Source organism: Balaenoptera acutorostrata, chromosome 1, assembly GCF_949987535.1.
Source record: "Balaenoptera acutorostrata chromosome 1, mBalAcu1.1, whole genome shotgun sequence".
NCBI lineage: Eukaryota > Metazoa > Chordata > Mammalia > Artiodactyla > Balaenopteridae > Balaenoptera > Balaenoptera acutorostrata.
The window spans coordinates 179,595,122-179,610,806 of record NC_080064.1 but is presented as its reverse complement, the minus strand read 5'-3'; the positions used below and the strand labels follow the sequence as shown (position 1 = coordinate 179,610,806).

Here is a 15,685-nt window from a genome sequence, read left to right as displayed (position 1 = left end):
TTTGCTTTTATTTCTTTTGCCTTGAGGAATGAACTTAACCAAGGAGGTGAAAGACCTATACGCTGAAAACTATAAAACATTGATAAAGGAAATTGAAGATGATTCAAAGAAATGGAAAGATATCCCATGCTCTTGGATTGGAAGAATTAATATTGTTAAAATGGCCACACTACCCAAAGCAATCTACAAATTTCATGTAATCCCTATCGAAATACCCATGACATTTTTCACAGAACTAGAACAAATAATCCTAAAATTTATATGGAGCCACAAACGTCCTAGAATTGCCAAAGCAATCCTGAGGATAAAGAACAAAGCTGGAGGCATAACCCTCCCAGACTTCAGACAGTACTACAAAGCTACAGTAATCAAAACAGTATTGGTGTAAAAACAGACAGATCAGTGGAACAGAATAGAGAGCCCAGGGAATTCCCTGGTGGTCCTGTGGTTAGGACTCGGCACCTTCACTGCCGAGGGCCCGGGTTCGATCCCTGGCTGGGGAACTAAGGTCCCACAAGCTGCGTGTGTGGCCAAAAAAAAAATAGAGAGCCCAGAAATAAACCCACATGTCTTCGATCAGTTAATCTATGACAAAGACAAAGGAGGCAAGAATATACAGTGGAGAAAAGACAGTCTCTTTAGCAAGTGGTATTGGGAAAGCTTGACAGCTGCATGTAAATCAATGAAATTAGACCACTCCCTCACACCCTCACAAAAATAAACTCAAAATGGTTTAAAGACCTAAATATAAGGCATAAAACTAGAAGAGAACATAGGCAAAACATGCTCTGATATAAATCTCAGGAATGTCTTTTTTTTTTTTAATAAATTTACTTATTTAGGCTGCATTGGGTCTTCGTTGCTGCACGCGGGCTTTCTTTAGTTGTGTCGAGCGGGGCTACTCTTCGTTGTGATGCGTGGGCTTCTCATTGCAGTGGCTTCTCTTGTTGTGGAGCACAGGCTCTAGGCACGTGGCCTTCAGTAATTGTGGCATGTGGGCTCAGTAGTTGTGGCATGCGGGCTATAGAGCGCAGGCTCAGAAGTTGTGGCGCACGGGCTTAGTTGCTCCGCGGCATGTGGGATCATCCCAGACCAGGGCTTGAACCCATGTTCCATGCATTGGCAAGTGGATTCTTAACCACTGTGCCGCCAGGGAAGCCCAGGAATGTTTTCTTAAAAGGCAATATTTTCACTGAGGAAATGAAGAAAATGTGGATGAGAAGTTATCTAGCATTAAAGACTAGAGGATTTGATTCCATTAATTAGCTTCTTTTAATAACATAAATGAGGAACTTTGTCCCTAACTAAAAATGCCTGAGGCCCCATTCCATCAGAAGCAGGGTCAGGGGACAAATCCAGATTTGTCTGATGTAAGAGCCAGTGCTCATCCTCACATTAAAGTTCAAAGAAATAAGGAAAGTTTTAAATGTTTTTATGAATATTGAATGCATATGATTAGTATAAACTAGCATACTTTGGAATAAGAAATATGTGATAGTCAGGAAATGTTTGTGGCAGTGAACATGGGAGCCATGATTCATTTCATGGGGAAATGAAATCAGATGTCTATTTAGGTGTTTTGCCTATTTTTTTAATCTGGTTGTTTGTTTTTTTGTTATTGATTTACATGAGTTCCTTACATATTTTGAGTATTAACCGCTTATCAGATATGTGGTTTGCAAATATTTTCTCCCATTCTATAGGTTGTCTTTTCATTTTGTTGATGGTTTCCTTTGCTGTACAGAAGCTTTTTAGTTTGATGTAGTCTTACTTGTTTAATTTTGCTTTGGTTGCCTGAGCTTTTGATGTCTAATCCAAAAAGTTAATAATACTGTATTGAATACTGGAAGTTTGCTAAGGGGGATTTCAGGTGTTCCCATCACACTTATCAAAAAAAAGGTAACTGAGGAAGTATGTAGCTTGACTTAAGTAATCATTTCACTGTTTGTATGTATATCAAATTATCATGTGTCATACCTTAAATATACATAATTTTTATTTTAAAAAATAAAATAATTTAAAAAAAGAAAGAAATGGTTGGGGCCAAATGGATTTTTTTTTTTTTTTGAATGAAGGTAGAAAATTCCTTGTCTAAGAAAGTTTTTTTTTTTCCTTTTTCTCTATTTTTTCCAAGGTTAACTTGCATATTCCATACCTAGGAGTTTGTTTGTTTGTTTTTTTCCCAACTTCTTTTCCCATTGCCTCTGTCAGTTACTAGCACTAGTTTGTGTTATATTTGAATACATTGTCCTAAACAATTGTTGAAAGTCTCATCCTGTAATTTGGCTCCATTGTTCTGAGCTTACAGATTTTCTCCTGCTCCAAATATTTCTATTTCTGTTTCCTCCCTCAGCTATTTTAAGGGAAATCACTGCTTCAAAGAAAGAGAAAGAAGAGGGCTATTTATTTCCCTGCCTGTGTGTTTGACTCCTAGTTTGTCATCTCATTTCTTATATGGAAAATATCTGCAAAAAATCATGTTCATTACCCAGGAGTTTCCTGTATGCTCTTGGGAGGAAACCTCAAAACCCTCTCCACCTCTCCTCTTCTGAGGCAGCCTTGGGTACTTTGCTATCCACCCAGACATCTTTAGAGAGACTGGGAAAAGTCTAGCTTGCTCCAAGACAGCCTCAGAAATTTACAGTGACCAGGCCCTTACATCAGAACATCAAAGTAACCTGGTTTTGTCGCACAGTCCATAATGTTAAGATCTAATATAAATCTCCCAAATCTGTGTGCTGTTATAATATTTATGTAATAAGTGACACCACATTTTTTGCATAGTTTTGGGTGTTAGATGTGTATTTTCTGAAACAAGATGAAAACAAATATCCCAAGGTAGTATTCCTTAAAAAAGGAAAAGAAGGAAAGTAGGCGAGGGAAGAGCTATATGATGGGCAAAGTGCCTGGGTCTGCTGAGTGTTGGACCCTCCAGTGGTATAAACTATAGAGAGCTCTGATTTTCATTTTAGTCAAATTTTACTCCTTTTTGTAACCTGATAAAACACATCTACAAACTAAGCTATAACTTCATTAGTCTGTCAGTTGTAACAGAGTTTGAAACAAAACATGTGCAAAAGCAAATCCTTTATCGAATTGCTTGCATTTATAAAAGGTACATTTAAATTTTTTCATTGAATGATTCTGATTTAGGAAGATTTTAGAAAACCGGCATTTTAAAACATGGGAGAAATCACTTCTTTCTACCATAATAAACCCCTAGAAGAGAATCTAGTTTTAGAAAAGCAAAAGGAGGCTTAAAACAGATAAGATCTAATGGAGGCTGTGTTGTGTTGTTTTCTTTTACTGAGAAAAGAACTTCGTTGAGGATGTGTTTTGCAAGAAAGGACAAGGAATGAATTCAGTAGTCATAGAACCCCTGACTGGCAGTTAGTTTGAATATATGCTTGAGGCTTGCATTAACCAGTGATACTCTATTAAAACAGCATATTTGGGTAAATTTTTTGGTTTAAGCCCAAGATGGATTAGTGTTATGTTGACTTACATTCTTTAGAATAGGTCATATTAAGGTGCAATTCCAGGATGTTTCTTACCATGAGGAAAAAAATTAGGTTTAAAATGACCTATGGAAGAAAATGGTTTTTAAATAACCTTTCTTAAACAGTTACATATATGCATATAAGTGGAGCCTTTCTATATAGTGTTAAAATTCAGTCTTATATAAATGTAATTCTGAGAAGTTACACATTGAAGTACTCTACTGGGCTTCTCAATTTGATGTTACACTTAAAAATGAGAGACAAGAAATAGATGTTTGAGATCTAAAACAATTATAATGAACGTTTTATTTTATGTAGGCTCTTTACATTGTCCTTTTTATTATTTTCCTCTTAGGCTGAAAACCTTCTCCTTGATGCTGATATGAATATTAAAATTGCTGACTTTGGTTTTAGTAATGAATTTACAGTCGGGAGCAAGTTGGACACATTTTGTGGAAGCCCGCCTTACGCTGCTCCTGAGCTTTTCCAAGGGAAGAAGTACGACGGGCCCGAAGTGGACGTGTGGAGTCTCGGCGTCATTCTCTACACGTTAGTCAGTGGCTCCTTGCCTTTTGACGGCCAGAATTTAAAGGTATCAGCTAAATTTGATATTAATGTTCTATCCCCAAGCACAATGATTTCATAAGCCAGTGATCCGTGCTTTCTTTTGCTTTGTAAGGAACTGCGGGAGCGAGTCTTACGAGGGAAGTACCGTATTCCCTTCTATATGTCCACCGACTGTGAAAACCTCCTGAAGAAATTATTAGTGCTGAATCCAATCAAGAGAGGCAGCTTGGAAGTAAGTAATTTTTTCCACTCCATATTTAAAGTCTAACAATTAAAATATTCAAGGAACTACAGAGCATTATTTCAATAATTTTTCCCCACATTTTTTTAGGAAAATTGCCAAATCATCTCATTTGCCTTTTATTTAGAGCTAGAGAAAGTCACATGATGCTTTCACTACTCAAAGGTTGTGCAGTAGGTTTGGCTAAAGACTCTTATTTCTTCTTTGTCCTGCAGTGAAGTCTTAAATTAAAACAACATCAAAATAGAGATAAAATTGACTTAGTTGAAGAAGAAGGAAAACCTAGTCTGTGTCAGAAATTGCTTGGTCCAATATAGAAACCTTGTATTTAGTAAGTACAGATATTTCAAGGATAAAAGAAGATAGTGAAATTTGAATCCAGTGAATACTTCATGGCTGTATCTGATAGTAAAAAAGTTAATAGAACCCTGTCAACATCAGTACAGAAAATTTGCAAATATTTAAGTAGAACATATTGGAAACAGGTATTTCATTTCTTACCACACTGTTGTGTTGCCTACATACATTCCGCATATGTGAGTTTATTTATAATAACAGACGCTGTTAAAAAAGTACTAAGTATGTTACAGCCAGTGACATCAGAGGTTCATATAACCAAAATGTCTAATCTTTTTTCCTTGTGACACTGCAGTCAGAACAACTTATTAAGCATTTTGCCCATCTGTTTTTAAGAATATTTTAGCCTGTGCTAAGATAATTTCAGAGATTCAGCATGTATTGTTCACTAGTACTTTTTTGTCTTCATTTATTTGCCTTAATAGATAGGGTAGAAAATTCAGAGAATTAACCTCATTTAAACTGTACCTTTTAGTGTAGCAATGGGGGCCTTCTGGCATGGACTCCATGCTGGTTAGGAGGCCGCCTTATAGTGAGCCATCCCTGTGTACAGAGCTCTCAGGTTAGTTTGGGCTTTGTAATTGTATTACCACAGTACTTCTCACTAAAAGATACAATATGATGTTTCGATGGAAGTTAAGGGATGGTGACTTCCATTGGGAAATTATTTTAAATGTTTTATATCAGTAAATCAATTATCAGATTTTTTTTTACTGAATTGTTTGTTTAAATGTGATTAGTTACTTCCTATGATTTTTGTGGATTTTTTTCCTTTGGGGGTCAAAGGATATGTTGTAATGTTTTAAAAGAGACATCTGTGCAGTAAAAAAGCCCACTTTCGTATTACCGCTCTTCTAAACTTACTTTCAACCATTATAATGGAAAATTGTGTGAAATAGTTAAAATTGTTGACACTCATACAAGTTCTAAAATTTTATAGGAACATAAGCCTCTCTTGATCCTGCTTTATGACCCATTTTTATCATTGGAGCCAAGTTTACTTGAATGTCACTTAACAAAATGTCCAGAGTTGAGGCATCAGCTCAGCTAATGAGAGGAACAAAAAGACCATAAAGAACAAAAAATTATTTGGGGGGAGTAGATTTTACAAATCTCTATGGATGATTGATAAGATATACTTCGTGTCTTAACTATGATTAATTTACAGTGGCCAAATATTTAAGTCTTTCATCCTTAGCATTAAAATATGAAGGATTAAAGTATTAGAATTCTCTGACTTGAATGTAAAAGCAAGTTATTATTATGAAAACATTTGCTCATCAGAAGCTCAATTTGATGTATTTGAATATAGTCTGGAACTTCCTGTTCCACCTTGTCAAAATTAAGTTTTCCAGCCACGGAACCATGAGTCTACATTGGAAATATTATCATAATATTGCAGATATCACCATACAAAGCCTGGTCTGCTTCACAATTCCCAGAAGTGATTTTCCAGAGAAACCTGACACCATCGGAAAAAAAAAAAAAAAGATTTCTTTATACCAAATCTTAAGAAACTCCCCTTGAAATAACAATGATGTCGAAAATTATATTAGTCTTCACTTTTATTTTCATACCTACTTTATTATCAACTTTACAACCAAAAAATCCATAAAGTATAAAAAGCAGCTATTTTCAAAACACCAGTCTTCAGTGTGTAAACATAAATTTTTATTCAGTAATAATGTTTTCATGTCATGTTGCATTCTTTTTTTTTAACTTAAACGTTTTTAGTATGTACTCTTTGCTTTATCATGAGAGTGACCACCTTCCCTGTCAATAGCTATGTTGTTCTCCTTGGATTATGTATCAGAGTTTATTTAACTATTCTCTGCTTGTTCCACATGTGAGTTGTTCTCATTGTTTTTGCTAAAAATAATGTGATGTACTTTTTCCCTTTGGGACGTATGCTTAGATAAATTCTCCAGACAGTAATTACTCGGTCAAAGGGTATAAACAGTCTGCTAGGTCCTGTGTATCATTGCCAAAAGACTGTTTGTGACCTAAGGCATTTGAAGGTACATATTCTGCACAGCTTGTTTCAGTATTGGATAAAAATAATTTCTAGTATTTGATGCCTTTATGATAGTAATACAGTTTGTCATAATTGCTTTAATTTGTATTTCTTTCATTAGCGATAATGCTCAATATTTTTAATGACTAGGTTAAGTGTCCTTCTTCATATGTAAGCTCTCTGTGTCCCTAAACTGCTTGTCTAAAGGAGTCTGGTTAATCAGCTTTATAGACTTGTATCAGCTTTGTACATTTTGATATGAACTATTTCCCTGTTAATTCTCATATTTTAAGAAATGGAACTTGATGTATTTTTTCGGTGTTAGTTGAGTATCATGAGTTATTGATGAAGCTCTAGTCTTCACTATGTAATTTGCTAATATTGAAGTTTGATTTAAAGAATCTTTATTTTAAATAATTTCACATTCTACTTGCTTGACCCATAGTTGCTTCTAGATCTAAACAGTTAATATAATTTTTTCAGGTTGTATATATGAGTGCTGTCACCTCTTCCTAATTGTACTCATAATGGGGGGGACAGTATCACACATGATTTTCAAAGGATTTGTGTTTTATGTTGTATGCTGGGTTTTTTCCTATTTATTTGAATATTGGTGTGTCTGGATTTTTTTTAGAAAGATACTGAAATTTTTTCCTGCTATCCCCTCTTTGTATATTCTTTCATTTTTCCAGTCCTTAAGTAAGATGGACTGTGTTACCTTAAAAAATAATAACAAAATTTGAGCCTAAAGCAAAGTTCCTCATTATTACCCGTTCTCCCTCATCTTTGGTCCTCCTCAAAAAGTATTTATTTTTACTTTTAACACCTTTTTCAGCTGCTGCTAAGATAATCTTTAAAATCTTGCTCGTGTCTGCCCAGTTCAAGTGACAGTAAAGCAAAAAACAATTAATAATAATAATAACCGTTTTTCTAATGAAAATTTCTAAGTACAAATTCAGAAGCATATGGTATACTTTACAGAGGTTGAAACCATTTAAGAAAAATTATTTTCATCTGGCCAGCCTAAAGTCCATAATTTTTTAGTGTGGACCTATGTGTAGGATGTATATTTCCATTGGTAATTTGTTTAACTCTTTATAATTCATCTGAATCAATTATTTTGTTAGAACTTCTCAGCAAGTAGTCATTTATGTTCAGTGACAGTGATGGCTAGGGTAAACTTTCTTCAAGTTTGGAATCTTGTTGGACCTCTTGTTTCTCATGTTGAGATATCTCAAATGAAATCTGAAGTGGACTAGTTTGTTCAACTGGTCTAGTGCAGTGTGTTGGCCAGTGGTTTACACTGTGCCTGAAACCACCAGGAATAGGGTTGCATGAACTCCGCGGTCACCAGCACCACCATATCCTGGGGACACTTACTTCTCCCTTGGCTTTGAGTGTTAACTCTGCGATTCCCATGGAGGAATTTTGTGTGGGCGTGAGGTTCACACACTGAAGACAGGTACTTCCACATGCTCTTCTCTTTCCTCTATCCCTGTTTTGTTGCTGTCTGTGCCTTACTCTAAAAGACCTTCAGATTTAGAGCTAGTGGAGTTAATTCTGCTACTTGTTCCCTTAAGCAGATCTTCTTTCTTCCTACTGTTACCTCCCATTCCTTTTACTGAAGGAAATTTTTCCTCGGATTATTTTTATTTTGCTTTGAAACACAACTGTTTTTAAGGAGACAAACTTTGCTAAGTGGACTCGGCGACCCCCAGAGATCAGAACAGTTAAGACAGGAAAGCGAAACTGTGTTCTTTGTCTCATCACTGCCCAGCGGCCTTTTCTTTTCACTGTGATTTTCCACCTTCCCTGGATCAGCCCGGCCTCAAATCTGATTTTGTGTGAAGACTAGCAGAGTCAGTGCTCCTTCTGTGTTCCTCAGATTGTTCCTTCCCCAGTGCTGTTTCTAAAATGTTGCTTATCTTCCTCATTAATAAAATGTAGCATTTCTCCATTGCCTGTCAGATCAAGTTTAAATTCATCATCTGAGGATACTCACTTGATCTCCTATTCTTTCATTGCATGTTACCTCTGTTCCAAGTCAAAGGAGAGGATGCCTCACTGTTCCCCCCTCACATCTGCCTTCACTTGTTCACCAGTCCAGATATTACCTATATCTGGAGAGTGAGTTCACCTCCTAACTTCTTGGGATTCCTTCCCTGAAAACTCCAGCCCACACTGCAAGTTACTCTTTTTCGTCTTTATTAATACTCACTGCTAATAGCACAGTCCTGAACAGTTAATTCTATTGTATATTCAAATATTTTCAGGTTTTATGAGTAAATCTTATTTCCCCAGATAAAAGACAAATTACCTCAGGGTTTAGTCCACATAGATATTTTTCCTTGATGTGGACAGATAATAATGGTTGTGAAATGAACACCAAATACACACCATTTAATTGAAAAACATTGGATTAATTGAAAATTTGGATTATCTTAATTTTGCTTTTAATATTTTGTCTTCCACTATCAAATCTGTTATCGCTCTTGTATTTTTTACTTAGGGATACTCTATTCCTCCCGGCACCTGAGTTAAAATCCTCAGACCCCTCTTGGATTTCATCCTTTCCCTCATTCTCAAAATGAATTTTGTCATCAGGTGCTATAGATTGTGCCTCTACAGGTTTTCTCTCTTCTATTTGATCCTGTCCAGTTCAGTTCTCTGTTCTCTATCTCCTGGGCACTTTAGTGACTTCCTAAGCTGTCTTCTTGTTGTTAATCTCTTCTCTACATTTAATTTTACTCAAGGCTTCTGTCCAGGCTTATTTTAAAACACTGCCCTGTTCAAAAGCAACAAACAAGCATTTGTGCTGAGAAAGATAGTACAAGGCACAGTCTTTATCCTCAAGGACTTTAAATATAGTGAAGGAGTTGTGATAAAAGGTAGAATATGATAACAGTCACAATAGGAAATATACAGAGTTCCATGGGAACGCAGAGGAAGGACAGATGAGTAACACAGACGAGGTTTTATTCCTTCAGTCTACAAATATGCATTGAGCATTTAAGTGCTGGGTATGTTTTGGTGCTTGATATGCAATACTGAGCAGATCAGATGCAGGTCATTCTTTGTTTGGGTTTATGGTCTAATAGCGGAGATAATTTACAGGTAAGCACAAAATATTTACATAATGACAGGTTGCATAATTGTACACAAAGATCAGAGTACCATGAAAGACAGTGATAGAAGGAGCCCAGATTTTGTGTGGACATTGTAAGACAGATAAAAAGGAACTTAGGTGGAAAAAGTAGGGGGAAACATTGCACGCAAAGATCCTTATCTTCTACTCCACTGAGAAAACGGAAACCAGTAGTCATGAACTCTTCATTTCCTGCCACCATACTCTTAACGGTACTGTCTGAACCCCACCCACCTCCTTAGTTCCCTGTTGCAGTGGAGAGGTGTCTTCTCTTGTCCAAGACTTACCCATTCGTTCCTGTGCTGGATTTAGCACGTGTGATGTGCCTTCTCAGTACCTTGCTCCTTCAGTAAAGCTTTCTCTTCTGTCCCATCCTAACCTTCTCTGCTAACTCCTTTCCCTCAGCCTTTATCCATACCTAAAGAGCTTCTAGTTTTTTTAAAAAGGCATCCTTCAACCTCACAGTCCCCATCCAGTATTCTTTCTTGCTCCCCCCTTTCTGGCCAGACTTTTTAAAAAGTATCTCCACTGGCAGTCACCAATTTCTCATCTGTCCATTTGCCTCTGTGCGTTGCCTTCTGATTCCCATCTCCACCACTCGGTGAAGCCACCCTCAGTAAAAACTCACCTGTCTTTGTCGTAAACACAGCAGATTGCGTTTTTAGTTATCACCTTATTTGACAGGACACAACTGCCTCCTCTTTGAAGAACTCTCGCCTTGCCTTGCATGTCACTCTGCAGATTTTTCCTCCCCCCATTTACTTGTGGGATTACTTTTCTTTCCAGCCCTTACATGCTGGTAATGCTGGCGTTCTTTTTTTTTTTTTTAAAGAAAGGGCAGTGTTTATAAATTTATTTATTTATTTATTTATTTTGACTGTGTTGGGTCTTCGTTTCTGTGCGAGGGCTTTCTCCAGTTGCGGCGAGTGGGGGCCATTCTTCATCGCGGTGCGCGGGCCTCTCACTGCCTCTCCCGTTGCGAAGCACAGGCTCCAGACGCACAGGCTCAGTAGTTGTGGCTCACGGGCCTAGCCGCTCCGCGGCATGTGGGATCTTCCCAGACCAGGGCACGAACCCGTGTCCCCTGCATTGGCAGGCGGATTCTTAACCACTGTGCCACCAGGGAAGCCCAATGCTGGCGTTCTTTAAGGCTCTAGTATTCATTCTCACTCGATTCGCTCTTCTGGAGAATCCCACCACTCTGTCATCATCTGTTGGCTGCTTTGTAAATCTCCATCCCTAGCCCAGATTTCTCCTGGGCTTCAGAATAAAGTATCTAAGTGTTGACAGGACATGTCTGTTTGGATATGCCGAAGCACCTCACACTCAGTTTGTCTAAACCTGAGCTCCATCTTTCCCAGTCCATTCGACCTCTCTTCCCGAGTTTGGTGTCTCAGTAAATGGTATCAGCTTCTACTCAAGTTGTCTAAACCAGAAGCCTCATCATCGCCTTCATTTTCCCTGAGCTCTTTCATCTCTCCCCTCACTTCCAATCACAGAGTTTTGTTGATTTTTACCAGCCAAATACTGAAAATGTCTTTTTTCCCATTGCCACTGCCTGCCCTTAGAGCGGGCTGGTATCTTCTCCCTCCTAGATTCCAGCTAAAGCCTCTTAGTGGATTTCTGAGTCTCCAGTGTTGAATGACTCTCCACACACTGGCCGGAGAGACTTTGCAAAATCACACTCTTCAGAGATATCCTTTACCCAATTGAAAGGAACCTTCATGATTTGGTCCCTATTAATTTTCCACCCTGGTCTTGCTCCAGCACCCGCCTCGTGTAGTCATACTGACGTGCCGTCCCCCACATGCCCTGCTCTTGTTTGCCTGGATCGCTCGCAGGCTTTTGCCTCTCTTCCAATTCCTCCTTGCAGGATAACCTCCTACCTACTCTTCTAGCATCTAACCTCCACTTACTTGGGATTCTACTATTTATAAATCTCATTCCATTGGTTATTATTTTCAGACTCTTAATATTGTGCTCTTACAGGGAGATCAGTTGAGTGCTTTGTGACCACCTAGAGGGGTGGGATAGGGAGGGTGGGATGGAGATGTAGGAGGGAGGGGATATGGGGATATTTGTGTACTATGTATAGCTGATTCACTTTGTTATACAGCAGAAACTAACACAACATTGTAAAGCAATTATACTCCAATAAAGATGTTAAAAAATATATATTGTGCTCTTACATTTGAGAACATCACTAAGGACTTAACCAGCTCATTTGAAAAACCAGAAGTATTTATGTCTAGCTTATGTTTGTTAGTTTTCTTGTTTGCCCATTCTCATTCATCGTAATAATAACAAACATTCAGAGAGCTGCCACGAAAATGTAATGTGTTGGTAAAAGGACAGTTAGATCCCTTTGTTTGTACTGATGTGTGTGTGTGGAGAGGTGGGGTTTGTTATAGATTTGTTTTTTTTGGTTTTTTAAATTTATTTTATTGAAGTATAGTTAATTTATAATGTCGTGTTATAGATTTGTTTTAAACATTTTTCAAGACTTCCATTTTTAAGCACTGTCTGAGCTGCCACCTCCATATATTTGTGCAGTCCAGCTGCAGAAGTGAGTAAAGTTGTCAAGGACTAGACTGGCTTGATTACAGGGATTGGTTCCAGGAACCTCCGTGGATGCTCAAGTCCCGTATATAAAATGGTGTGTAGTATTTGCATATAACCTGTGCACATTCTCCCATATACTTTAAATCATCTCTAGATTATTATAACACCTAGTACAGTGTAAATGCTATGTAAATTGTTGCTGGTATGTCACAAATTCAAGTTTTGCTTTTTGGGACTTCCTGGAATTTTTTTTTTCTGAATAGTTTCTATCTATCGTTGGTTGAATCCAAGGTTGGTTGAATCTGAGGATGCTAAACCCACAGATACTGAGGGCTAACTGTACTGTGTAGCTGTCCTAAGTGGTTCATCATATTCTTTGAGGATTTTTATGTATTCACCATGCAACCTAGGAAATTCTGCCAACAACAAAATTTTCCTTCTGCAGATGCTGCTGCCTGATTATGGTCTAGGCTTCTGCCAGACATACTATTTGGGAGGAGGGACAGGAAGGACTTTGATATTTTGGAAAATCATGTGGCAGGAATTTACAGCTCTGCTTTGTAAATCTTTTTTTTATCCTGATGTGCACCCTCCCTGACACTTTCACTTTATTGATGAATGATCACTAAAGACTGGGTGACAGCATTGTTATTTTTTTAATTTGTAGTGAGTCTACTTTTATTTAAATTAGTTGGATAATGTACCTAAATTACCATTGCTCAAAGTGGTTATAAGAAGTAAGTATGTCTTGCATCATATTCCGTTGTGTATGTGTGTGTGTGTACCACATTTTCTTTATCCATTCATCTGCTAATGGACACTTAGCTTGCTTCCATGTTTTGGCTATTGTAAATAATGCTGCAGTGAGCATGGAGGTACAGGTTATCTCTTCAAGATAGTGATTTCATTTCCTTCAGCTTAATACCCAGAAGTGGAAACAAGAAGGAAATACTGCCATTTGCTACAACATGGATGGACCTTGAGGGCATTATGCCAAGTGAAATAAGCCATACAAAGACAAATACTATATGATCTCACTTATATGTGGAATCTAAAAAACAAAAAAAAAAAAACGAACTTACGGAGACAGAACAAATTGGTGATTGCCAGAGACAGGGGATGGAAGAAATGAAGGAAGATGGCCAAAAAGTACAAACTTCCAGTTATAAGATAAATAAGTTCTGGGGATGTAATGTACAGCATGATGACTAGTTAACAATACTGTATCTTATATATTTGAAAATTGTTAAGAGAGTAGATTTTAAGTTCTAGTCACTAGAAAAATCATTATAACTGTGTGAGGTGATGGATGTTATACTGTGGTGGTCATTTTGTAATATATACATATATCAAATCACGTTGTGCACCTTAAACTAAGACAAGTTATATGTCAGTTATATCTCAATATAATTAACCTGTCAAGTATATCTCAGTATAACAACTACGAAAAAAGAAAGTGGTAATCTTTTAAGTGTTATATGTCTACATATCATACTTTAAGCATATATGAACTATCTACAAAGTTTAATGAAAATATATCAGTATCATGTGACCAAGACCCTTAGGAAAATCTTCCCATCTGGCAGAGCAGTATTCTTTTTTTTTTTTTTTTTTAAAGGAACTCCTTCATTTATTTATTTATTTATTTATTTTTGGCTGTGTTGGGTCTTCGTTTCTGTGCGAGGGCTTTCTCTAGTTGCGGCAAGCAGGGGCCACTCTTCATCGCGGTGCGCGGGCCTCTCACTATCGCGGCCTCTCTTGTTGAGGAGCACAGGCTCCAGACTCTCAGGCTCAGTAGTTGTGGCTCACGGGCCTAGTTGCTCCGCGGCATGTGGGATCTTCCCAGACCAGGGCTCGAACCCGTGTCCCCTGCATTGGCAGGCAGATTCTCAACCACTGCGCCACCAGGGAAGCCCCAAGCAGTATTCTTATAGACCCCAGTTATCAGAGATCTGGTCTAGAGCACCTGTCTTTTGCTTAGTGACTTTGCGTAAATATTATTAGTTGAAGGGAAGGTACCTGAGGAGTCAAGGTTAGCCTCAAAAATCTGTGTATGGAAAATTATTTTTCTAATTAGTTGAATATTGGCAAATAAAGTTTAGAGATAGAGAATATACTTTGCAGGATCTAGAAAAAGAATATTAATGTATCAGCACCTAGAATGTTCTTGAATGAAAACCTAGAATCCTATAGTAATAAAAAGTTGAAAAATTTTCTAAATTAATACAGAATTAATCCCCATTAGTTTGCCTTTGTTTGTGGGTGATAAAAAACACATGTAAATGTATCCTCCTTCCAGTTTGAAGTGTACATTACACACAGTCGTTTTTACTATGTGCACAGCATCACACAGCAGGTCTCCAGAACTTTCTCATCCCACAGGACTGGAACTCTGTACCATCGAACAACAGCTCCCTCTTGCCCCCTCCTCCTAGCCCCTGGCAAGCACCATTCTACCTCCTGTTGCTATGAGTTTGATTGTTTTAGATACTTTATATAAGTAGAGTCATGCAGTATTGGTCTTTCTGTGATTGGCTTATTTCCCTTAACAGTGTCCTCCAGTTTCATCTATGTTATAGCATATGACAGAACTCCCTTCTTTTCTAAGGCTGAGTAATGTTCCACTGTATGTATTTACCACATTTTCTTTATCCGTCCATTCATCCATCAGACATTTAGATTGTTTCTGCATCTTGGCTATTTTCAATAACACTGCAGTGAACATGGGTATGAAATATCTCCTCAGGATCCTGTTTCCCGTTCTTCTGGACAGGTACCCAGAAGTGGGGTTGCTGAATCATATAATAGTTCCATTTTTAGCTTATTGAGGAACCTCCATACTGTTTACGCAGCAGCAATGCCATCTTACCGGCACATCAGCAGCGCACAAGCGTTCCAGGTTCTTCACATTCTCACCAACACTTGTTATTTTCGTTTTTTTCAACACTGGCCATCCTGACAGATATGAAGTGATATCTCATCGTGGTTTTGATTTTCCTGATGATTAGTGATGTTGAGCATCTTATATGCTTGTTGGCTATTTGTATGTATTCTTTGGAGAAATATCTATTCAAGTTCTTTGCCCATTTTTTTAATTGGGCAGTTTTTTGTTGTTACTGAGTTGTAGGAGTTCTTTATATATTCTGGATATTAACCCCTTATCTGATATATGGTTTGCCAGTAGTTTCCTCATTCCATAGGCTGCCCCCTCTGGGTTGCCTTTTAACAGTCCGGGATTGACTGTTGTTTCACAGTCTCAGCTTAAAATGGACTCTGGTAATGCACACCAATGTCTGTTT

At 37.7% G+C, this 15,685-nt stretch overlaps 1 protein-coding gene across 5 annotated transcripts in view; it reads left to right on the top strand.

Moving 5' to 3' along the window:
• Positions 1-15,685, top strand: part of MARK1 (microtubule affinity regulating kinase 1) — a 146,245-nt gene that overhangs the window by 106,592 nt on the left and 23,968 nt on the right. For all 5 annotated transcript variants that reach the window (XM_057558467.1, XM_057558460.1, XM_007172063.3 and 2 more), the window contains 2 exons: positions 3,856-4,092; positions 4,180-4,299. In XM_057558467.1, the coding sequence (XP_057414450.1) occupies positions 3,856-4,092; positions 4,180-4,299 (357 nt within the window). The remainder of the gene's footprint in view (positions 1-3,855; positions 4,093-4,179; positions 4,300-15,685) is intronic.